This window comes from Bubalus bubalis, chromosome 4 (assembly GCF_019923935.1).
Source record: "Bubalus bubalis isolate 160015118507 breed Murrah chromosome 4, NDDB_SH_1, whole genome shotgun sequence".
In the NCBI taxonomy this organism is placed as follows: domain Eukaryota; kingdom Metazoa; phylum Chordata; class Mammalia; order Artiodactyla; family Bovidae; genus Bubalus; species Bubalus bubalis.
This window is the reverse complement of record NC_059160.1, coordinates 132,861,883-132,887,206: the sequence shown is the minus strand read 5'-3', so window position 1 is coordinate 132,887,206 and position 25,324 is coordinate 132,861,883. Positions and strand designations below refer to the sequence as shown.

Here is a 25,324-nt window from a genome sequence, read left to right as displayed (position 1 = left end):
CAAGTTCCAGGCAAGGGCCAGAGTCAGAGACCGTGCTTCCGGGAAGAGAGAGGACAGGGGCCAGAGAAGAAAAGGATGGGGAAGAGGGAGAATGCAGAATGGAGCGGCCCGGAGCCCCTGGCCTGTGCCCGGCAGCTGCTAGTCCCTGGCCGCTCTTACCGTCCTGGCTGCAGGCCCCATACAGCTTGATGACTTGCGGGTGGTTGACCTGCTTCAGGAGGTTGAACTCTGATAGCAGGTCCCGCAGCTCGCTTGGGGAGGCATTCTCTGAAACGCAGAGAAACAAAGCGGGTTGCAAAGCCCCTGCTACCACCTTGCTGGGTCACAGATGTACACGAGGGGTCTACACAGACTTGACTCCTTCCCAGATATACTACCCAGGTTCAAACTGAGGCCTGCCGGACTTCACTGCTTGGGGCTACTCTCAGCCCATGGAGGGTCAACAGGGGCCTCAAGTACCTCCAGGGAGTAAGAACTGGAGGAGCGCACTTTCATGTGAGCAGATCTTTCCATGGAAAGCCTTCTGGGCTGGGCTATGCACGCAAATGGCATTATTTCCCTGTAATCACCATCTCTCAAAGACAGTGGTGCAGAAAGATACCCCTCCATTAACCCTTCAGGGGAGGTAAAGGGACTCCCTGGTGTCCCCAAACACCTGCTGACCAAGCACTTGGCAATGGCAGTGTGAGGCCCTGGAGAAAGGTGAAGGCCATGAGACTTCACAGAAGTCCTCTCGCCACACTGAGCATGTGAGTCCCAAGGGCAGAGAGAGTTGTGCTCAGGAGCTTGGGTGTGGAGGTCTCCTGGCCAAACCGTCCTCCTGGGTCATGGCCCCATATCCCATCGCCCAGTTGTGCCATCGCTTCTGGCTGAAGACTTGTCTGGAAATGAGAAGACAGCTGGGAGATGGGGCATTTGGACCACACGTAGGTGACCCAGGGTCAGTCTCACTGTGCCCTCTTAGGGCCTGGGGTCTCATAGGCAAGGGGTGACCCCAGTCTGAGGGCCTGGGTAAGTACACAGAAGTACCCGGCAATGCATGGCTCCCCAACTGCTGAAGATCAGTGTGCATTAGCCCAAAATGTGCCCACCACATGGCCACTGGGCCCTCAGTTGGTCCAGCTGAGCCAGAGCTGGGCCATAGCAGAGGACCGTCTGTCTACCCAGTCCCTGCTGAGAAGCAGCAGTGAAGACACCTAGCTTGTGCCAAGACTGGAGCAGTGCTGGCCTGCTAAGGGCCGGTGGGGGACTGGGCAAGGCAGGGCCCTGGGGGGCAGGGGCCAGTCCTTACAGGTGGTCTCTTTACCAGGACTTCAGTGGACGCTTGGCGAAAGGAATAAATGTGGCAGACTGGGGTGGGGAGAGCTGTCAGTTTTGAACTAAAGGGTTTTTAAACTCCGATCTTTACCCAGCAGAAGCAGCATGGCTCTGGAAGCTTTCAAGGGAGGAATGCCTTACCCCGCTTCTCCAGGGACCACACCAGCCCACATCATCCGTGGTGGGGGGGGTCCCTAGACTGCAGCTGCTCAAGAAGAGCAGGGGTGGGGGATTGGTTCTTCAGGAGGCAGCAAGCTGACTGCCAGAGTCCTGGCTGTCACTAGGGCTTCATCCACCCGCTGGGGCTCCCGCAGGTGTGACTGGCAGAGCCCCCTCTGTGTACTGCCCGGTCAGGTACCTTTCAGCATCTTCACAGCCACAGTCGTGTACCCCGCTTTGCCTTTCAGCCGGAAGGCTGTGGCCTTAACCACTTTTCCAAATTCGCCTTCTCCCAGAGTTTTTCCAAGCACCAAGTTCTTCCGTGGGAATTCCCACTTGGGATCCTCCTACATTGGGTGTGAAGGAAGAAGAGAGAGAAGAGAGATGGTGAAGGTAAGAGGAAAGGAAGAAGGCAAGAGCCAGCAGACAAGCTCCAGTGTGCAGATGACCGACTGTCACCTGAAGTGACAGGTGACAGTCACCATGTCCAAGGGCAAGACCCCACAGTCAAGCCCTGAGGTGTCATGACAAGATGCGTCCCCCCCACAGGAAGGCGTTGCCACAGACCGGCTGGACTCCGTATGCTCATAGCCTCACTGGCCTCCATCTACTGCAGATGCCCTGGGTCACCCCAGGCCCAGGGCCTGGTATCTCCAGTGAGAGACCCAGTGCTCACAGGGGAGCACAGCCTCTTCCCCAGGAGTCAGGCCCAAGCCTCATGGCGCCTCCTCTGCTTTGGACATCAGGCATTGACAGCGGCCCAGGCTCCAGGACTTCAAAGAGAACTCAGGCGGCACCTGTGGCCCCAGGTGCCTACCAGCCCTGGACTCCCAGCTACAGGTGGGAGTGTCAAGGACACCTTCCTGGTGTGGCAGCCTCTAGAAAGTTACCACTGTGCCCCTCAGAAACCCCCCCACCCCTTCCTGCCAACATGTGGAAGAGTCTGCTCCCCCCACAGCCCAGCCACTGCCCAGAACTTGCACACACCAGCCTTTCCAACATGCCACGCCCACTGAAGACTCCTCTGGGGTGGGGCCTTCCCAGACCCCGAGGCTTGGTTCGAAGACCTGAACTCTGGGGATGCCGAAGCCTGTCTGGAACCTGCCCTCCCGTCAGCCCTGGGTGCCCAGGTCCCCAAGTCTCGCTGCAGCTGGGTGTGGGCGTGGCTCCAGGGGCTGCTTATGATGTGCCTGCCAGGCTCGCCTAACCCACAGACACACCACCACTGGGGACCCACTGCCCCCCAGGGACCAGAGCCCTGTATTCTTATGTCTGGGAGCAGAGGCAGCCTCCTCTCAGCACCATGGCCAGGGGCGCCTTCCAGCCAGCTCCCCAGGCGTCCTGGTGTCTCAGCTTCCCCAGGAACCCATTTTGTTTGTTCTTTAAGTTGCAAGAGTCAGTCGTGTCTGACTCCCATGGACTGTAGCCCACGAGGCTCCTCTGTCCATGAGATTCTCCAGGCAAGAATACTGGAGTGGGTTCCCATTTCCTCCTCCACCAAGAACCCACAGCCAGGCTCAAAGGTGAAACAGTCACCACCGCCCTGGTGTCCACACCACACTGGATAACGGCTGCCTGCACGCAGAGACTGGGCTAAGAGGGGATATCACGGATTTGTTTCTCTTTAAAAGTGCTAAAAACCCAAAGTGTCCTCCCCACTTTATGTAAAACATAACTAAGGCCAAAGGGTCGAATAATGTGTCTAAGACCTCAGAGCTGATCAGTGTGGCCCCTGGGCCTCAGGCCCAGCTCTGGCTTCTCTGCACTCTGGGCTGGAGGCCGAAAATGGTCCGTGGCCCCCCGACAGAAGAACCGCTCTCATTGTGCATCTCAGCACAAACCGCCAGGGCATATAAGGGAATCAAATGGCTCATCCCTGGGCCACGAGGGCCATCCCCAGATGTGGTGGCCACAGGGGCCTCCCTCCTGACTTGGCTGGTTCCAATCACTCAGCAGCCCCCAGTCCCCGTAGCATTTCAGTCTCCTCAGCAAGCATAGTGGAGGGCAGACACACAGAGGAGCGGCCTGGTCGGGCAGGAGGTGATGTCTGAGGCTCCTGCACTGACCGCAGGCCCAGACCATGCCCTGGAGGAGGAGGCCTGGGCTGACTCTCCCCGCTTGGCAGGCCAGTCACTGAGTCCTGAGGCCAGGCTCCCCTGCAGATGCCTGAGAGGCCTCTCAGCGCCCCCACTCTCCAAGCCACAGACAGACTCCCCTCCCGGCTGCTGCCACCATGGCCAAGCCCCCCACCTGCCAGTCTCTCTCGCCTGGGTGGGGACAGTGTTTCATCACGGGGCTCCTACCCAACAGGCTCCCCAACAGAGCGACCTGTGGAAATGAAGGCAGAACAGTGGCCTCCAGCCCTAGGGTGGTCCTACCCTGATAATAAAACTCACACTCCATCTCAGGGCCTCCCCCCAGACTTCGTCCTCTAGCACTTGGGGCCTCCGCAGGAGCGATCTCAGGTGGGTACAGCGTGGCCTGCCCTCTTCTTGGAGCCTAACGGCCCAGATCTCCCTCATTATATCAGCACCCATCCTTCTCCACCCTGCTTCACACTCTCTGCCCCACCCCTGCCTTCTGCCCTCCCTGAAAGGCAGCTCGGTGGAGGTAGAGGACGGCTGGAAGCTCACAGGGTCCTTCCAGTGGGCAAGGGTTCAATAGCCCCGGGGGGGCCCTGCACCCTCTGTCCCCGCCATCCCTTCCCCAGCTGCCCTAGACCAGAGGATACCCACAGGGCTCCCTGGAAGGCCTGCCTCCCTGACCCTGCTGCCACCTGGAGAACCTCACCGGGATCTTGAAGGTGTCCACCGAGACCTGGTTCTCCATGGAGTCCAGAGAGGGCCGGCGGGCGCCAGACGAGGAGTAGCTGACCGGGAAGGCTTGGGCGGGCCGGCGGAAGGTCATCTCGGCCGAGGCAATGGGCGGCTTGTGGGCGTTCTTGTGGTAGCGGTGGATGCAGAAGGTGGACAGCAGCACAGACACGATGAAGGAGAAGAGCACGGCCGCCGTGATCACTGTGCGGCAGAGCTCATCACACAGGGAGTCTGCGGGCAGGCGGGGGCCGTGAGAGAAGACACCCCAGGAGGGGGACCCCCAACTCCCAACAGAGCCACACCTGTGACAGCCAGAAGTGGCTGCCGTGACTGACTGTGAGCTGCCTGCCAGCCCTCCGGACCCGTGGCAGGTACTGTTCGTATGTTTTTGCTACAGGAGACTGTTATTGCCCTTTTCTGGAAGGAATGGGCACTTATAAGCAGCCTGCCTGAGGTCACACACCAGAGGTTGTGCACCCCTGCACCCCACCACCCCTGACCCTGGAATGCTGCACTGAAGCCAGAGGCCCAGGGGCTCTGGGGGTGGGAGGAGAAGCTCTTCTCCTGCGCTCCTAATATCGTCTGTATTTTCTTTATGTTCGATACATAGTGGAGAGGAAAGACAAGTAGCCCAGGATCTGGGCTGTGCAATGACCACTCAAATGACAGAAAAACTCCCCATGTGTTCAGTGGGGCCCCCCTGTTCTAGAAGAAGCACCTGGAGGGTGCTGGGAGGGGGGATCCAGCTGGCCAATGCCACAGGCCCAGGAAAGGCTCTACACAGGGACAGTCTGAGGAGATGCTGAGTTATTTGGTGGAAGAACTAATTTTTCAGTCCAATCTTTATTACAGAACTTGAGGCCAGGGAATTCTTTGGTGGTCCAGCGGTTAGTACAGGGAGCTTTCACTGCCATGGCCAAGATTCAATCCTTGGTTGGGGAACTAAGATCCCACAAGCCTTGGCCAAAAAAAAAAAAAAAGGAACTTCAAGCCACAAGGTCATCTTAGTAGCCCTGAGCCAGCTCCTTGTCTGCACACATAGGGGAACCAAGACCCCAGGGAAGGAGGAAGTTCTCCTAGGTATCTCTTCCTTCCTGCAATCTTCTCCCTCGCTCCCTGGAGGCTCAGGGAGGCATGGGGATCCCAGCCAGCTGTGCCCCACCCCGCCCCCAACGCACCCTGGCTGTCCTCCGGCTCGCAGAAGCACTTCTTCTCCTCAGGGAAGCAGTTGCAGATACCGAAGCCAGCTTTAATCCCCCGGCGCTCCCCAGGCTCGTGCCCACCAATGATGCTGCCGCCCCCTGAGGACAGACATCACCCACTCAGCAGCCCACTCTCAGCCTCCAGGGGGACCTGGCCAGCCAGGACCACCAGACAGGGTCCTGAGAGGCCCCTCCCCACCTGATGTCAGCACTCTCAGGCCCAGGGAGCACAGTGAGCTCAGAAGTCTGGGTCACCCTGGGCAGGAGCCTCAGCATGCATGTGTGTGTGCTAAGTTGCTTCAGTCATGTCAACTCTTTGCAACACTATGGACTGTAGCCCACCAAGCTCCTCTGTCCATGAGATTCTCCAGGCAGAAATACTGGGGTGGGTCACCAGGCCCTTCTTCAGGGGACCTTACCGATCCAGGGATCAAACCCGCGCATCTCCTGCATTGGCAGGTGGGTTTCTTTACCACTAGTGCCATCTGGGAAGCCCCAGTCGCAGAATGATGGGCCTCCAAACCAGCTCCCTGGCCGCATTGGGTGAGAGGAGGAACCTGCAGGCTGCCCTGGGCCCTGGCCAAGGTCCACACTTGGTTACTTTTCAGAAACAGAAAAGGGGTAGTGGGGGCAGCTGGGAGTCAGCAAAACAAGGGACAGGGAGTCATGGACAGGAGTTGGCCAGGGAAACACTGGAGAATGTGGGTCAAGCCGGCAAGCTCTAGTTTTGGGGGAGGAGTGCCTTTATTCAAATAAAATGTTAGGAAAGGGCTCTGCACTCAAAACCCAGGAACTCGGCTGGTCTGGCCGAAGTGCAGGTGAGAGTCCTTACTCCCCACCCATCCAGGCTCCTGCTCGCTCAGGTTCACGGTGCAGACTCATCAGGTTGCTTACGGAGGCAGTCCTGGGGGCAGATGTTGGGGTCTCTGCTCTCCACGGCGTCACAGTGGCCATCGGGGCAGGTCCTGATGCTGGGGGAGCAGGTGGAGAAGTTCCTGGTGATCCCTACAACACAGAGCGGGCAGGTATGACCACAAGGGAGCAGCTGCCCTGTTCGGACTGCAGAGCCAGGAGGGTCGCACCCCAGGGCCTTCCAGGTCAACCCTGTACCCCACCCCATCCCCTACAAGGAAGAGCAAACTGAGATCTGAGCAAAGAAGAACCACACACAGAGCCCCACCAACGGGGCATCCCTGAGGTGCAGGGCAGCCAGGATGGTGAGGGCCGGAGGAGCCAGGCAGTCCCAGAGCTGTGCCAGGGAGACCAGACGAGGCTGGGACCCTCTCCAGGCTGCACTGTGGGTGGAACCCTCTGATTGGCGGACCCAGCTGGCAGCCAGCCACTGTCCACACCCAAGCCTGCTCAGGTCCCTCCTATTTGGGTCCACGTCCCCTGGGCTGGGACCTCCCGGGTAGAGCCTCTCTGAAGACCATTTTAGATATTTTGAATTATTTTAAGGTTTGTGTTTTCATGAAGTAAAGCCAACTACAAATGACGTGTCAACAGTGTAGCCTACCTTGATTCCTCCACTTCTTGGATGCACAGTAATATTACCAAGAGATCTTCGAAAAGGGGCTGTGAACTATGTGTCTAAAAGCATTGGGTGAATGGGGGGAAGACTGGGGAGAAGGGATAGTCAGGGAGTTTGGGATATACATGTACACACGCTATATTTAAAGTAACCAAAAAGAACCTACTGTATGGCACATGGAACTCTGCTCAATATTCTAAAAAAAGCCTCAATGGAAAAAAAATTTGAAGAAGAATATATACATGTATATGTATAACTGAATCACTGTGCTGTAGACTGGAAACTAACACAACATTGTCCATCAACTATGCTCCAATAGAACATAAAAAGTTCAAAAAAAGAAGGCCTTGGGTGAACACAGTGGCTCAGATAGTAAAGAGTCTGCCTGCAATGCTGGAGACCTGGGTTCGATCTCTGGCTTGGGACGATCCCTAGAGAAGGGAACTGGCTACCACTCCAGCATTCTTGTCAGAAAATACCATGGACAGAGGAGCCTGGCGGGCTGTAGTCCACTGAGTCGCAAAGAGTCAGACACGAGTGAGCGACTAACACTTTAACTTTCACATTCACAACTGCATGTGTATTTATGTGTATATGGGTAGAGAAATGGATATACACATGTTAATTACCATCTGGTTTGGGCACCAATACAGAAATTCAGAATTTTAGAATAAAGTAAAAAGAAAACACACACATCTCAACTTTGGCCCCAACCTTCTCAAGTCTAGAGCGAGTTCAGGCTCAGGCGCCTGTGATCCCATCGAGGATAAACAGTTGGAAAGTTCCCTGCTCCCTGCGCTCATGACCATCGTCTCCCGGCATCAGGAGCCACGGCAGGGACCGAGCACAGGGGAAGACTCGATGGGCAGGGGTGGGAGGTGTCGCAGAGGCTGGCAGGGCCCGCACGCACAGACCCCACTCCCACTCAGCCCTCATCACGTTCCCCACCCCTGGCTCTGCCCAGGGCCTACCTTTGCCGTCTCCCTGCCTCCACTCGCACCTGCCCGTCAGGGAGCCCAGGCCGCCGCATTCCTCACATTCGGGCCGCCTCTTGCTGACCGCGCAGGACAGGGGGCAGCCAGGCTCCTCAGGCACGTCTAGGGGTGGCAGAAAGCAGTCACGGGGGGCCAGCCTGCCACGGGCACCCACGGGTGCAGGCAGCACTGGCTGAGCTGTCCCCACGAGTTGAGCCCAGAGGGGAGGCAGTCACTAAACTCTGGGGCCGCGGGGTAGTGAGGGGGCTGCTGGGGGAGGGTGGCATCACACTCACACAGCGGGGCAGCTAGGGGGCTGAGTATGGAGTGGGGATGGGAGGTGGCCAGACTCAGCCACACACAGGACACCCAGTTAAACTTGAACGTCAGAGAACAGTGAATACCTGCTTTGCGTAAACACGGCCCTAACATCACAGGGACATGGGGGAGTTTGTCTTCTAACACACTGCAAAGGCTACATGAGACGTACTTACACCACAAAAATTGCTTGTTGTTTCCTGAAATTCACTCTCAACCCGAATCCTACATTGTACCTGGCAGCCCTAAAACGAGTGCACAGGTAGGACCTGCTGACAGAGACGACGGGCAGCAGGGGCCACCCACAACGCTGTCACTCTGAACTAAATTGTGTCACACCTCCCCGCGTCATCCTTCCAGCGCAGCTGGGCGCTGTTTTCTCATCTTACAGAGGAGGAGGCTCAAGGAAGCCCACCGGTCAGTGACAGGATACAGGACCGCACCCTTCTACAGGGACAGCCCGAGGCTCTGCCACACCCCGTCCACCCCGACCCTTCCCGCAGCCCGGGCACTCACATATCCCTTCCACGCTAACGAACAGCGGGGCCTGGGCTTGCTGGCGGGTTGGTTTCTCGGCGGCCACCACCGTGTACTGGAGCTGGGCACACTCGGGCCGCTGCAGGGCCTCCACGTCATTCACGAACAGGGTCCCCGAGGTGTCCTCGGCCGAGGTGACCATCCCCAGGGCGCTGCAGTTGGCGCTGGAGGGCTGCAGCCTGTACTGCACTTGGATGCCGCTGAACTCCTGGCAGTTTTCCACGCAGACTTTCCCGATCTAGGCATGGGATCAGGGAACCCTTAGCCAGGTGGCTGGACCACTTGGGACAGTGGCTGGAGGGGCTCCGTGCCAGCTTGTGTCCCAGGACAGTTTCCCACTCAGCCCAGAGATGGCGGCCCCCAATCTCCCCATCCTCCAGGCCCCTGGAGTCTGTAGACCCATCTGCTTGCCTGGCCTGGCCCAGCCCAGGCCATGACACCACCCTTCACTCCTGTTCCTGGGAGGCGGAGGTGGCAAGAACACAGGGTTCCGGGCTTTGGTTTAGGGACTGGCCCTCCAGGGAGGCGCTTGCCGGCTTGCCTGGCTCACCCCTCACTTGCTTCCTCATTCAAGCGCAAAGGCAGCCTGGATGCCTCCCACACACCTCCCTCTCCTCTGGGCAGGCCCGTTGTGCTCTGGAGACCACTAGGGTCCATCCTTAGTGTCCTGTCTGGGTCACCTGCCTGGTCAGTCAGAGCATGGCACTTGGGCCACAGTTCACACAGCAGGGTTACTGTCCCACCCAGGACCCGGAGCCTCCTAAGACTTGGGCCGGAACCCCTGGGAGAGAAGGGATACTTCTCTAGGGATGCCTCATGGCTGCAGTGGTCACTGGGGCCTGGAACTCTCCTTTTCCCTCCCTCACCACCCAAGTTGGAGTTAGGGTTGCTGGGGCTTGAGATCAGAAGCTCTGACTAGTCAGGGCTGAGGGCTGGGGGACTGGAGGCAGGCACAGGGCCCCCTGCCTGCAGCCACAGGCCTTTGCTCAGCCTTGCTCAGGCCCAGGGCAGAGCCAGGCTCCACCAAGCCCACTCCTGATACCACAACAAAACCACCTCCTGGGCTCTAAGCACTTCCTTGTACACAATAGGTTCACTTCCACTTTCTCCTGTGATCCTCACGATTGCCTGAGGTCACCACCTTCAATTTATAATCATGAATACTAAGGGGGTGCTGGTGAGAGACTGCAGTGTGTGTAAGGCCAGGATGGGACTCAGGTCCCTGCACCCTCCTGAGTCCAGGCTCAGGGAAAGACTTAGTGGGCAGGGCTGGGGGCCATCGCAGAGGTTGGCAGGGCCCGCCCTCCCAGACGCCACTCCCACTCAGCCCTCATCACCCTCCCCACTGCCTGGCTCTGCCTGGCAATGCCTGTGCCCACCTCAGCCCCCCTGAACACCCCTCGGGCTCCTCTGCTTCATCACCTCTCACCACCCTTGCCCTCTACCTCCAGGAAAGGCCTGGCAAGGGTGGCAAGTGGAGAGTCTGGCTGTGCCCAAGGGTGGGACTCTTCTTGTGCTGGGTCCTGAGTGGCTGCCAGGAGCGGAGAGGGCACGGGAACCAACCACAGAAACTGGTAAAGCCGCTGTCCTATGTAGGAGATGACCCTAAAAGGGACATTCTAAAGGGGACATGGCCACAGCTAAGCCATTAGGAGAATGCAAATGGCAAGTCATATGCTTGCCGTAACTGCAAGTAAACTTTAAAAAGTGCTTCCGAGAAACATTCTAGACAGAACTGCACCAAAACATTAAACACTGGCTGATATGAGGAAACGAGATCGCTCCTGTCTATCCCTTATATCCTTCTGACGAATTCTTACTACTTTTCCTTTTTTTCCCTACTACTAATCACTATTTTCTGATGACAAATGCAAAATAAGCTCTAGCAAACAGACTTGCAGGCAAGAAGAGAGTAGAAGCACTCCCTGTCTTTCCCTGCAGCTGCTGCTGCATCGCTTCAGTCATGTCCAACTCTGTGCGACCCCATAGACGGCAGCCCGCCAGGCTTCCCGTCCCTGGGATTCTCCAGGCAAGAACACTGGAGTGGGTTGCCATTTCCTTCTCCAATGCATGAAAGTGAAAAGGGAAAGTGAAGTTGCTCAGTTGTGTCCGACTCTAGCGACCCCATGGACTGCAGCCTACCAGGCTCCTCTGTCCATGAGATTTTCTAGGCAAAAGTACTAAAGTGGGGTGCCATTGCCTTTTCCGCTTTCCCTGCAGAGGTCTCCACTAATGCCTGTGTTTGCACACTTGGAAATTTCCGGCAATGAAGACTTGGTTTTGAACACATGGAGCCACCTGAGACCAATACTTCTGCAAAGTATTTTTTCCCACTTCATTCACCAGGAACGTCTTTTCAAGTTGGCATAGATTTACCTGGCACTGCTCTTTCATTAGTAAAAATGTAAAAATGCTGAGAAGGGAGAGGGCAAAGAGGGGCCCACAAAGCCCACCAGCCCCTCTCATGACTGCTCCATTCTCCCACGGCCTTAGCCTCCCTGGCTCTGTGCCTGTTGCTCCCCAGGGCCACTCTGTGTGCTCAGGGAGGGGGTGTCCACACATGTCCCCCATGTGACCCCCATCCTGGGGGTCCCTGCTCCTCCATTCCCCTCCCCAGGTTGGCAAGAGGCCAGGGGCTCACCTGGGCAAAGCGGTGGGCCCGCCTGCTCACCGAGAAGGAGTAGGCGCTGGGCAGGCGCAGGCTGACGGGCAGCACGGACACGTTGAAGTGGAGGAGGACAACACCTTCCCCAGGGCCCTGGAAGTCTGAGTCGTTGACCAGCACGGCCAGCTGCACAGCCCAGCTCTCCGAGATGGGGAGGCTCCGGTTGAGAACCAGCCCTGCGGGTGGAGACATGTGATGATGGGCAGGGGCCCTGCCGAGGGTGGAGACCACTGCCCCACACTGCTGCACATCTCCCCTGCAAAGCATTCCAAAACATGGGCATATGAGTGTCAACAGGTACTTCTACCCACGTGGTACACAGACAACAGACCTGGCAGGAGGCACTAAGGTTGAACTATTTTAAACATGAGTCACTGTGCTGAGCTGAGCCCAGAAGACCCTCCTCAGCTGGGAGGTAACTTCAGCGAGGTATGTGTGTGTGTGCGCGCCTGTGTATAAGGAAAATGCGTGTCGGGGGCAAACACACACAGGTAAAGACCCACCACCACCACCACCATCACCACCTTCAAGGTCCCAGGAAGACTGTCCTGGCCCCTGAGCACTTCTTGCAACAGCACCAGCCTCCTGTGGACCCTCAGATTCCACAGGCCTCAAGCACCCGGGAGCTTCTACACTCCTGAGCAGTCACCGTGTGCCAAGGCTAAGATCCCCATTTAGTGGAGCACAAAGGAGGCGAGGATCTCTGGGAGCACATGGCATACAGAGTGAGTGTGCAGGGGCAAGGATGACATTTTCCCTTGCACAGAACAGAGGTCATCAGAGGCTTGGTGAGGAAGGAGAAGACGGGAAACAGGATCAGGCCAAGCAGAAAGGGGTAAAGGCACCAGTGATCCTGGGTTCCCCAGAAGCAGGCCCCCAAACAAGGATCCAAGCACAAGGGGCATATTTGAAAGGTGATCCTACAAAACACAGGCAGGAAGGCAGGCGAGGGAGGAGGGGTTTGGCAACTGATGAGGACACCCCATCCTGCAGGTGAGCCCCAGGGGCACATGGTGCTTAGCCCTGAGGGTGGGCACGTTTCAGAAGCCAGACGGGACAGTCATCCCAGAACCCTCCAATTTGAGAGCACAGAGCTGCTACTGGACATCAGTTCCTGTTAGCAGAGAGTTGCTGGTGGGGGGTCAAGGATCCCTGAGCACTTGGGCACCTAGGAGGTGGCACAGCTGGTGCCAGGGGCCAGAGGGAGATAGGTGTTGCAGTGAGCCCTGGTGTGGTCAGCACAGGGTAGTGTGGTTGGGTCCTGCCAGGGTCGGCCTCGGGCTTGGGGCAGTTCAGGGAGAAAGGACGGCCTGTAAACACCCACCAAGGTGGCCAAGGTGAGCCCAGTAGAGACAAAGGCTGGGAAGAGGGTTGGAAGGGGTGGCCACCTGGGCTGAGAGGGCCAGGATAGGTGTTTACGTGTGCAGGGTGCTGCCCTGCCCACAGAGAGTGGGCTGCCAGTTCCCCAGGGGGCCCCGTCAGGCCACACTGGTCCCCTCTTACTGTAGTCATGCACGGTTGCCCTCACAAAGCTGCCGTTGGCCTGGGCCAAGGTCTCATTGGGCGCGTGCTCCACTCGGAAGGTCCGGAGGGCCTTGGGGTCCCCAGAGAGCAGCGTGTTCGTGTACCGTCTCAGGAGCTCCCCGGAGGCTGGCACCACGTCTGCATCGAAGACACGTAACGTGGCTACCACTGTGCCCTGCAAAGAATACGGGGGCCAGTCAGGGCCCCGAAAGCCAGAGCCCATAGGAGGGCTCCCCGTGCCCCACAGGTGGATCAGGTGTGTGCGGTCAGAGCTGGCTCCAGGGTCAGACTGACCAGGATTCGAGCTGCAAGGGGCCCCCAGCCAGCATGCTCGTCACCCTTCCTGGGCCACTGCACCTCACCTCTGCAACAGGTGCAATGGCATCTCCAGACTTCCCATGATTATGGGTTAGAACAGACGCCCTGGTGCTCTGTGGAAGACCTCATTCAGGTCCCCACAATGCAGAGCGTGCACCCCCGCTCTCCTTCGAGGAAGCTGGACCCTGCACAGTGGAGGAGTTAGCTCAGTGTCATGGAGTGACAGACGACAGAGCTGGGACCTAAGGACAGTGTCCACCAGTGTCTCTCCTAAAGCTTCTTCTGTACCCCAGGCTGGAGGGGGTCATGAGGGGGGTTTCTGAGTAAAGTCACAGGTCATCTCTGCTCTCACTACTGACCAGGCTCCACAGTGTCACCATGGAGTTGCCCTGCAAGGCTCATGAGACATTTCCCTACGCCATGTGCTTTCCTCCTGCCCATCCATCCACCAAACCTGCTCCCGGGGTGCCCAGGGAAGCAGGCAACCACCGCATATCCGACTCCGACCCTCCCCTTGCTCCCGCCAGCCTGCCGGCTGCAGGAGAGCCCAGGGCCCAGCAGGTGGCAGTCACGCTCCGCCTGCGCGGGCCAGAGGAAGACGGGCCCGATGGGCGGAACGGCGCAGGGACATCCCTGTCAGATCCACTGGCCTGTCTTCCTCCACTCCGGGGTACCTTCCCTGAACTCACTGGCCCTCCCTTGAGCGGCTGACAGCCCGAAGAAGGGAAGGCCCTCCTGGCAGATGTCCTCTCCGTCTCCTTGGGGCAGCGCGCCCCGCCTGTGCAGCAGCACAGTCGCGCCCCTCTGATGGGAGTCCTGCCGGTTGAGTCAGAGGCTGGGCACCCCTACCCCCAACCACCGGCACCCCAGCCCCTCCCCTCGCCCTCCTCCCGGGGCAGGGGTCAGCTCGGTGCCAGTGGGACTGGTCCTCTCTCCTCCTCAGCTGTCCTGGAAACCAACAAAACCCCAACAGACAGACTGATGGACAAATGAAAGACGAATAACTAGAGTGGTCAGCCACATGACTGGATGGCTAGATGGACAGCTGAATAGACCAAGGAACAAATGACGAATGGAGGGACCCAGATGCCCAACAGAGAGACGAAACACTAAACGAGCACCAGACAAACGCATAGGCACCTCCTTCCGCTTGAACTCCACCACGGCGCTGGCGCTGTCGACGCCCCCGAGGAAGGTGGGCGCAGAGTCGTCCTCGTCGTACACGGTCACGGGGAAGGGCACCATCACCTCCTCCTCGCGCGCGCCCACGCGAACCGTGCACGCGGCCACCAGCTCATACTTCTCCCGCTGCTCGCGGTCCAGGGCCCAGCGCGTGCTCACCTCCAGGCTGTCCGGATCGCAGCGGAAAGGCAGACTCTCACCTGAGCACCAAGCAGACCAGCAACCCCGGGATGACCCCGAGCTGCGGGGAGGGCGAGCTGCCTTCCTCAGGGGCCCACAGGAGAGGAGACAGAGCTGGGGTGCATGCTGGCCCTGGGCCGCGGCCCCTGTTCAGCTCCACAGTGGAGCACAGCCTCCAAGCACAGTTTGCAGTGAAGACATTGCTCTGAGCATCACTGTGCCTGCAGCCTGCACTGGTGCTGATAGGGAAGAGAGGGAACCAGGAGGTCTGCCTCAGGTCCTCAACCTGATCACCTAGGAGGGGCACACCCCTTCACACACCCTGCCTGCCTCCTCTGTGGCGAGGGCTGGCACCAGTCAGGCTGCAGCCCAGAGATCCAGCTCCTAGCGTTTGCTGGTTTTCGAAAAACTGTTAGGAATTTCCTTAACTATGGAAGCAAGACATGCTCATTTTAGAGAATGTGAGAAAAAAGCCACAATTCCACCACTTGAAAACCAACATGGGGGACATTTGGTGTGATTTCACGTTAACACACAAATATTTCTGACTGCCTGGTTTGGATCCCTGCCCTATACACCTGCAGGCTGTGTGGCCTGAGGGTGATGGTTCTGTCTCTTTGTGCTTCAGTTTCCTCGCCAGAAGACCAAGTGAAGTGAAAGTTGCTCAGTCGTGTCTGACTCTTTGTGACCCCATGGAGGCCAGAATATTGGAGTGCGTAGCCGTTCCCCTCTCCCGGGGGGGGGGGTCTTTCCAACCCAGGGATCGAACCCAGGTCTCCTGCACTGCAGGCGGATTCTCTATCAGCTGAGCCACCAGGGAAGCCCCAGAAGATGAGATGCTGTGTGTGTTCGTCACCAGACACTGCCGTAAGTTCAATGACTCACTGCGACGTGGTGAGGGGAGGACCCGTAATAACAATATACTCTTCAACCCAAGCCTGTCCCGGAATTCGTCCTCCAGAAACGACCCAGAAAGGGGGAAAAGCTGAAGGCTTGAAGGTGAACAGTGACCACCCCATAGCCAATCTCAGGAGGACTGTCAACTCCACTTGGTGGAAAAATCACATCAAAGCCACATATTACATGTGAATTACACGTTTCCCTCTATTGCTTATGGTTACAAAAACAGCTTTTATTTTTCTTTTAAGTGAAAAAGGCAGCACACTAAAGCATAAGCTTTGGGGACAATTTGGTACAAAGACATCCATCCCTGTTGCAGGATAAATGAAAGGATGCTGGGAATGTGAATGACTACTTTCCTTACACTACTGAGGTTTCCTCTAACATATGACCATGTGTGGGTGCCATCAACCTAGTGGGAATCCAGGCTTCATTTCCTAGCTGACCAGCATAGTAAGTGTCCCCTTTAAACTTAAATGGCACCTCACACATGGCGGCTCAGTTGCCTTCTCTCATCTCCACTCGAATCCAGTGCCCTTCCCCTACCCCATATGCATATGGCCTCCCCAGGGCCATCGTACGTTAGGACCATCTTGTGACAAGGTCCACTGTCCTTACAGTGGCTCAGGTGGAATCATGGAACCATGGTTTGTCCCCTCGTGAATCTCTCAACACCCCACATTCAACTCCCCAGGAAATCTTGCTGGATCTTCCTGCAAAAACATGCCCAGAGCCTGCCTGCTTCTTGTGGCCTAAAGGCTTCCACCCTCAACCCCAGTCCTCATCCTCTCACTCAAGGATTTCTCCTGCCTTTTAATTGTTTTCCTGCTTCCTCCAAACCACTCACCCCAAATCATTTCTCACACATCAGCCAGACAAACCTTTTAAAGGGAAGTTATATCCTGTCAATGACACCCTCACCCCGACCCCTGCAAATACCTTCTATGGGTTCCTAGTCCCCTTACCAGGAAGTCCTGCCCCTTCCCTTGAATTTTTCTGCCCTCAGCAGCCTCTGCCCTCCCTTCCAGCTACAATTCCCCCTTGGCACTTTCAAAGGAGCTCGCCCTGCTTGCTGGGCACCCTCCTTTACCTTGCTCCAGCCACCTGACTTGGGACAGTGGTCTCCACCACTCTATGCCCTCTCAGCTTTACCTCCCACCTAGTCCCTTCAGAGGCCACCCAATGTCCTTAACACCCTTGTAGGCTCCACCTGCTATGGGCGTGGAAGGTCCAGACAGGCGGGATTTGGGCCTGAATTGTTCACTGTTTCATCCTTGGTCCCTAGAACCATGCCTGGCCTGTGGCCTGCATACATGAGATACACACGGACCTCTGAATGAATGGATGATGGGGTGGTGCAGAGTCAACTTGGACAGCTCATGTAGAGGAACCGCAGCGCTGTGCCTGGCACTCGACAGGCATCGAGGAAGGCTCCATGCAGCTGGCACTCACCTCCCAGGAGCCTGTAGGCCACGCTGACGTTGGGGCAGAGGAATTGCACGGGCAGCAGGCGGAACTGGTGGAAGGTGCCGGGGGGCCTGTTCTCCCGGATGCGGAAGGACAGGCCTGACTCGGGGAAGCAGAGCTCCCGGGGTTTGAGGGCACCACAAGCCGGGAAGGAGGCATTGATGACGGAGAAGTACACACGGGCACAGCCCGGCCACTGGCACTCGCCCTCACGAAGGGACGCGGGTGACAGGAAGACCCGGAGATAGACGGTAAGCAGTGGGAAGCCGCCGTCTGCAGAGAGACAAGTCAGGCCCCACTGGGGCATCAGCCACACCTGCCCAGCTGGGACCTGAATGGGGAGAGGGCAGGAGCTCGGGGCTGGTGCAAAGCCTAGCCCTCACCAAGGCCCGCAGGGCTCTGCTGGGCACCCCGCCCTGGCCCCCACCTCCTGCTTGCCCCCTACGGCCCTGGACTTGGGATCTTACAGCCTCAGGGCCCTGTGGCTCTGCTCCCTTGTCCTCACAGGCCCACCTCTCTGGTTATTCCAAGACTCAGTTCAAATACCCTTCCTTGGAGAGGTGCCCTGAGCCCTGGGTCTAAGATGGAGTGCTTCCCCAAGGTGGGCTCTTGGCACCTCAGGCGACCTCCCTTCCCTCTCTTACCCACTGCCCCAAGCACTTTCTTTCTTTTCTCACTTTTAAAAACACTACAGGGGTGGGATTGGGTGGGAGGTGGGAGAGAGGTTCAAGAGGGAGGGGACATATGTGTACCTGTGGCTGATTCATTGTGATGTATGACAGAAGCCAACACAATATTGTAATTATCCCTCAATTAAAAACAAATAAAAATAAAATACTTATTCTACTCTATTTTTGCCCGTGTTGCTGCTTGTGGGATCTTAGTTCCCTGACCAGGGACTGAACCCAGGACCTCAACAATGAAAGTGCAGAGTCCTAACCACTGGACCCCCAGGGAATACCATGCCATCCCTGCAGAGACACAGACTTCCCCAGCACCTAGAGAGGGGATTTCTGGCAAGTTCCATCATGGAGGCACTATAGCAACCCCCCTCCAACCCGTCTGGATCTCATCTGGGGCGGGGGCTCTTCCTGGGCCTTCTATCTCAGCCCTAGGGAAGTGTCCCTGCCTCACATCTGCTCCTCCCATATTCATCAGTCCTCTGCTTCTTCTTAGCCTGTCCTCTGTTGCTCCAGTCCCCTGCTGTGATTAATAATTCTCCATATAAACTTTCTCTGTTCTAATTACTATGATTTCTCTCCTGACTGGAGCTGGCAGGTGCATGGGGCCACTCTCCAATTATGAACAGAATACGCGTCCTATGAAACTCAGACCCTCGGCAAATTCCACTCTGGCAGTACTGTTCACAGCACTCACAGGAGTTCAGGGCTGGCGTGAGGGTCCAGGGAGGCCCTGTCTATGGAGCAGGAGGTGGGGTTGTGACCACCACTTGGTGCCACAAGGCAGCACTCTGCTCCACAAACACCCTCCTCCCAGTGCCAGGGCACACGTGGGCTTCACTCCAGCTTGGACCCCTGCTCTGAGGAGCCGGCCAGGCCTTCCTCCTGCTCCACTTTCCTCCCTGGCACAAGGCCCCAGTCCTCACCAGGTGCCAAGGGCAGCCTGCTGCTGATGGCAAGGTGGGTTCTCCGTGCAAACAGCTGCTTCTCCACCAAGTTCCAGATCATCTGCTAAATCAAGATCTTGGGATTTTTCTAGCCTTTCTTAACTCTTCTCTCACAACCCCACATCTCTGTTAATCCAACTGGAAAAGACATTTGGAGCCAGCATGGAGAGAGCCCCTCAAGTTCTACACATAAGTTCTCCAAAATCCCAACAGCCTCAGAAGGCCTGAGGGTCATCAGTGGTCCTCAAGCTCATCCTGGCTCCCTCACAGGCTGGACAAAGAAGACAGGCCAGCACCATCTCACTCCCTAGGAGCTGTGTGATGGGCCCTAAGGAGGGACAAGGAGAGGGCAGGGTGGGGCGTGGGCAGTGAGGTGTGTGGGGGTGGGGTCAGGGCCGCCCCCTTACTGCGGATGTTGAGCTTCTCCCAGGAGCTGTGGTCCAGGCTCTGGTTAAGGTAGAGAAGCCCCGTGTCCTCCTGGATGCGGACCCAGTCGTTCTCGTGCAGCCGCGTGCGGTAGGCCCCGTAGAGGTGCTGGCCCAGGCGGAAGCTGGGCACCTCCTCCGGCACGTCCCGCAGGGCGTGGACATAGAGCAGGGGCGTGCCGGCCGGCTGGTCCACGTATAGCTTCTCCCAGTAAGCGTCCCTGGAGAAGTAGAGTCCCAGCGGGGCTGTGGGAGGCAGGGAAACACGTGAGGGAGGGAGGGATGACCACGGTGACCGTGATGGCAGAGCCCAGCAGCCCTCCCAGGCAGATCAGCTTTCCCAGCGGCTTGACTTCACATTTTAGCTATAGCTTCCTTGTGGGCCGAAAAAGAAAACCTCACTAATTTAAAATTCTGATCTAAGTAGGTCTTTCTCATCTGTAGTCCTAAGAACATCAACACACAGTTATCTGTATAGCTAAACACTAGCTGCAAATACACTGCTTTAAAACAGAAAGAGGAGGAAGTGAGGAAGCATTAACAGCTACAAAATCATCCTCAATTACCCAAGATAGATAAGCACGTAAACCACTGGGCTTTCACCCAGGCTTCTGCTCACATCACCTGGAGCCAGAGTTTTCAAGTGTACAAGATGCTGCCAGACAAGCAGAGCAGGCAAGGGGCCCCAGAGATGAACTAGAGTACTTTATAAGTAACAACGTGTGTGCGTGCTAAGTTGCTTCAGTTGTGTCCGACTCTTTGTAACCCTATGCACTGTAGCCCTCCAGGCTCTTCTGTCCTTGGAGTTCTCCAGACAAGAATACTGGAGTGGGTTGCCACGCCCTCCTCTAAGAGATCTTACTGACCCAGGGATCGAACCTGCATCGCTTTATTGGCAGGTGGGTTCTTTACCACTTGTGCCACCTGGGAAGCCCCTATAAGGAACAAAATCTTCATCTAAAGTCAAACACGCTTCTACCATAGTACCGAAAAATTCCACTCCATTTATCTGAGAAAAATGAAAACATGTCCGTCAAGTGACTTGTTCACAAATGCTGGGGTTATTCACAGAGCCAAGAACTGGAAAGAACCCAGATGTGCTCCAGCAAGTGATCAGATAACAAACCTCGGTCCATCACACCATGGAACCCTATGCAGTCAGGACGGGGCACAAACTATTGATACACACGACAGCCTGGACACATCTCATAGACATCCTGCCAAGTGGAAGGAGCAGCACAAAAGAATCACATGGCACCGTTCCAGATTGATTTTAGGTGACAGAAAATCAGCCCTGGGTGTTCACTGGAAGGATTGATGCTAAAGCTGAAACTCCAGTACTTCAACCACCTCATGTGAAGAGGTGACTCATTGGAAAAGACCCTGGTGCTGGGAGGGATTGGGGGCAGGAGGAGAAGGGGATGACAGAGGATGAGATGGCTGGATGGCATCACCGACTCGATGGACATGAGTTTAAGTGAACTCTGGGAGTTGGTGATGGACAGGGAGGCCTGGCGTGCTGCAATTCATGGGGTCACAAAGAGTTGGCCACGACTGAGCAACTGAACTGAACTGAACTGAACTGAACCAGCTGGGGGTGGGGGAGGCAACAGACTAGAAAAACAGGGGGCAGATTTTGGGAAACATACAGGTTTCATATCCTGATGGGGTCACACAGGCACATCCATTTGTCAACAACATACAGCGAAGATTTCTGCGTTTCAGCCTATGTAAATGTGGCCTAAATTGATCACTGAGGGGCTGTGGGAGAGCTGCAAAATGCCATGAGGAAGAGGGGTGCTGACCATGGCCACGCTGGGTGAACCCATGGACCGCTCAGCCTACTACTCTCTTGACTTGGTGTAGGTTCAACATTTTGCATCATAAAAAGTTATTTTTAAATAGTAAGAAGTTTTAAAAAGATGGATAAATGGGCAGGCGATGCTTAAAAAAACCATTGAAAACCTGCCAATATTCTCTACAAAGCACAAAAAATACTACCCCACAAAGCAAACATGAGAAACATTGTACTTGTGTGTAAGTACAAGTTCTCTTTTCAATCAATTTGTTTCCACCTACATTCTGCTTCTTTTGCAGCCACCAGGGTGAGTGGTTGGTCCGCTCGGCACAGTGGAAGACACCCTGGGGCTGCCTGGGTCCTCGAAGACACACTTGTGTGTGGGAAACAAGTGCCGAGTGGAGTCAGGTGAGGAGAACGGGTTAAGACCTTTTGGATCCCAAAGTGGTGAAACAGTAAGAAAACTGGAAGGTTGCCAGCACTGTGCCAGGTTTCCCAAGGATGACTTCAAAGGCAGCCCGGCTGGGAATGCCAACTTGGAGGGAAGTGCGCATTGATTGGGTCCCGCCCACCCAGAGTGGGTGCTGCCCTGCCGGACAGGCCTGGACCACGGAGTCAGCAGGAGAGGGAGGGAACAGGAAGAGAAACAGAGGGAGAGAGACGGAAGGAGGGAAAAGACAAAGGAGGGTAAGGAGTAAGGGGGAGAGGATGGAGGCGAGAGATGCTCTGGCCAGTAGTCAAAGGTCTGGCCCTGCACACCCAGGACTAAAGACAGAGATGGAAGGAAGGGGCTGCAGGCAAGGCGCTGACCTATTAGACCTTTGGAAAACTGCTCCCTAGGAGTGCTGTCCCTTGAGTGGGACCCAGAATCACTGGGCCTCTGCAGGTGAGGCGCTGGGAAGGGCAGCTGGACTTCAAGGAGCTGGCCCTGTGCCCAAGTTGGGCTCGGCACTGTGGCCTTCCTGCCCCGCCACCTCTTGGGGGAGGGGATCCACCCAGAGCATCATGCTGCCTGCCATCCAAGGGGGTGGCAGTTCCAGGAGCCCCAGAAGAAGTCACCCTGAGGAACTCTGGGGAGGGAGCGCTGAGACCTGACTTCCCCTGCCGGGGGTCTCACTGGTAGAGACCACGACAGGAGCCGCCCACACATGGCTGGATGCCACCCTCCTGTCCCACAGCCTCCCAACTGGCCACGAGGACATGGGCTTCCTCTCAGATGCACTCAGGATGCTCATTTCTTTGGGATTTAGTAGCCAACTCTCGGAGAAGGCAATGGCACCCCACTCCAGTACTCTTGCCTGGAAAATCCCATGGATGGAGAAGTCTAGTGGGCTGCAGTCCATGGGGTCACTAAGAGTCGGACACGACTGAGTGACTTCCCTTTCACTTTTCACTTTCATGCATTGGAGAAGGAAATGGCAACCCACTCCAGTGTTCTTGCCTGGAGAATCCCAGGGACGGCGGAGCCTGGTGGGCTGCCATCTCTGGGATCGCACAGAGTCCGACACAACTGAGTGACTTAGCAGCAGCAGCCAACTCTAGCAGGGACGGCTGGCAGCTCAGAGAACTGTGTCAGCCCTAAATGGCCTCAAGACTGGCCTTGTCCCTGCTTCTGTGAAAGGGCGGCCAATGGCACCAGCTCGGAGCAGGCCTTTTGCAAGCTGGGCAGAGTGATGGGCCGCAGCTGACAGATCGATCCTCCTGCAAAGCTAGGATTCACTCCACTGGCTCACGCTTCCTGAGAAGTACATACACTTCTACAGAGGACCCTACAGCATTGCTCATCACTGCTCTTGTGACAAAGGCAGGAGTGCCCCTGTGGTGTTTCCTCAGCCAACGGGAGGAAGGGGCAGCCGCAGAGGGGCTCCCCGCCTGTAGTGCACTGGAACCCACTGCACTGCCTGGTAGAATAATAACCCTGGGTCTTCCCTCCTCACAGAAATCAGAAGGGCTCCCAGCCCACAGCGGCCCCTTGTCCCGCCCCAGTAAGGCCAGATCTGGGAAGGCAGATTCAAAGTGGGGGTCAACACCAGACCCAGCCCTGCTGCCCCAAGACAAGTGCCTGATTCATAAGCAACAGCCTGGCTTCCTTTCCCTCCAACGCTCCATGAAGTTTCCAAGTCAGAGGGTCTTGGGGGAGCTCTGGGGTGGGCTGTGGGGGGCTGGGGAAGGGGCGGGGAAGATGATGCTCACGGCCCAGTGGACAGGAAGAGGAGTGGCTTGCTTTTCCCTCCACTGCCACCTTCTCCAGAGGACCTGGCCCACCGCATCTGCCCACCCCGCCTCTCAAAGGTACAGAGCGGGGTGAGCGTGGCCAGGTGGACCCACACAGCACGAGGCCAGGCCCCGTGCACATGTGACCCTCCATTTTCTTACAGCCCCAGATGGAGCTGCTGATGGGATCACTGCTTTGCAAGCAGGCACCGGGGCAGGACAGGAAGAAAGCTGTTTGTATGCTCGAGGGCACACGCATAGCCAGCCAGGGGATTGGGATTCCGAAGGCTGTCTTTCCAGTGGCACAGACCTCACCGGCCTGCTCAACCCCATGTCACACGGTCGGAACCCACGGTTACTGTGCCCACCCTCCATCCCCACCCCAAGCCCTGAGTGGTGACCGCAAGTCAGGGATGCTGGCCTACAGTAGAAAGCAGTCCCTGAGGGCACACCGTCTCTCGGGAAGCTTGACTTTCTGGCCACAAAGAGAATGAGAGATTTCCCAGTGGCTTGACAGGGTGGTGGCCTGGTGGCAGTCCAGGCTCGTGACACCATGCTGGGTGGGAAGGGGGCTCGGCTGCGGCTGGTGCTGCCAGCCTCTTCCTCATCCTGGCAGAAAGGTGAGCACCAACCACTAGCAACCTGAGATGCTGCCTGCAGGGCCCCAACCCCAGAGCTGCAGGAGACTCGGCTGGTGGGGAGGGGGGTGAGCCCAGGGTGGGTCCCCCAGATAGCACGCAGCAGAGGGCAGCCTGTGTCTCCCAGCCTGCCTGGCCACCAGCTCTCCTTGGTGTGCCAGAGCTCTCTGTGGAGAAGTGAGGTCTGCATTCTGGTCCCCGGAGTACTGGGAAGGATACTGTGGGACGCCTGCACCCACATCAGAGGAGTATCATGACTTCTGCCTCCTTATTCTCTCAGGATATAACGCCTGTGGCCTTGGTCAGCTGTGCAAGAGCCGGCAGCCCTGGGAGCCACACGTGGTGGGGGGACCTTGCAGATGGGTCTTCTAAGGGGGGTGAGATGCTCACTCCACCTGCCAGGTAGCAAGGAGCAGATCCAGATGGGGCTCCTCCCTTTGGGCCCCCTTGAGCACATGTACTTTCAATGGTCGGGGGGCTGGGAGGTGCCTGAGCTCCAGGGAGCCCCCACCTCCGAGCCGGTCCAGTCCCCACCACACAGGCCTCACGCGCAGGATGGCAACACTGCCTGCTCTCATCTCTGAGCAGGTCCTGTGGAATCCATGTGGGGCCTGGTCTCTTGCTGCCAAAAGGGATTTGTGGGTTGGGCGTTGATTGTGAACAGAAACAGTCTTAAATGCACTTAAAACGCTTCCCAGGTGGTCCCTGCTCAGGGCATGGCCGCCTTAATGCTCCTCCTTGTCACAGACACTTTTAGATGGAAAAACACATGCTCCAAGTCAGGGAATGAGGGTGTGGGTGCAGGCAGGGCTGGCCTCAGGTGGGTGTAGCCTGGGGAGACCACAGGTCCCCATGCTTGGTTTAATGCTCTCCTGTGATTGTCCTAAAATAATTCATAATTCTAGAACAATCCGCATGCCATGCTGGGCCCCACAGATGATGGGGCCAACCCCAGGGGGTGAAGGAGAAGAGCCCGGAATGGGCCATCAGAGGTGTCCAGTTTCCTGGGCTGTGCAGCCTTTGTAGAGTTCTGGCCTCCTCTGGGCCTCGCTTTCTCTGACTGTGAACAAGAGAAGGGCAGGCTGGGGAGAGAAGGAGCTGGGGCAGGTGCAGACAGGCCTCACCTTTGCACAGGTACACATGGTATGAAGTTTTCACTTCCGATTTATAATCACTGGGCAAACCCCTTCACTGCCCCAGTAAACAGGTAAGAACACAGAGGCTGGGAGGTGAGACGCCTTCCCAGGACCAAACAGCTGGAGGTTGGGCATCTTGGGGTTTGACACGATGACTAACAAAGCGGCGATGGGACTCAGGACCAGAGCAGACGCCGTCCCCTCTGGGAAGCCCCAGGCCCCGCCAGCTGACCACCTCTCCCTGCCGGCATCGTTTTGCCAGGAAGGGCTTCTTGACCAACCTCTGATGAGAGCCTCCCCTGGAACTTGGGGCAGGTCGACACAGCAGGACTTGCAAAACCTGTCCCACCCACGCCTTCTACCCACGAATGCTGCTGGGTGACAGAGTCCTCCCCC

General features: G+C 56.9%; 1 protein-coding gene across 2 annotated transcripts in view; it reads right to left on the bottom strand.

Moving 5' to 3' along the window:
- Positions 1 to 25,324, bottom strand: part of RET (ret proto-oncogene) — an 87,646-nt gene that overhangs the window by 44,390 nt on the left and 17,932 nt on the right. For both annotated transcript variants that reach the window (XM_006050752.4, XM_044942086.2), the window contains exons 2-13: positions 19,125 to 19,388; positions 17,076 to 17,363; positions 14,502 to 14,743; positions 13,023 to 13,218; positions 11,496 to 11,695; positions 8,834 to 9,092; positions 7,997 to 8,122; positions 6,389 to 6,499; positions 5,471 to 5,593; positions 4,267 to 4,523; positions 1,676 to 1,823; positions 160 to 267 (exon numbers count right to left, since the gene is read on the bottom strand). In XM_006050752.4, coding sequence (XP_006050814.3) covers positions 160 to 267; positions 1,676 to 1,823; positions 4,267 to 4,523; positions 5,471 to 5,593; positions 6,389 to 6,499; positions 7,997 to 8,122; positions 8,834 to 9,092; positions 11,496 to 11,695; positions 13,023 to 13,218; positions 14,502 to 14,743; positions 17,076 to 17,363; positions 19,125 to 19,388 — 2,322 coding nt within the window. The remainder of the gene's footprint in view (positions 1 to 159; positions 268 to 1,675; positions 1,824 to 4,266; positions 4,524 to 5,470; positions 5,594 to 6,388; positions 6,500 to 7,996; positions 8,123 to 8,833; positions 9,093 to 11,495; positions 11,696 to 13,022; positions 13,219 to 14,501; positions 14,744 to 17,075; positions 17,364 to 19,124; positions 19,389 to 25,324) is intronic.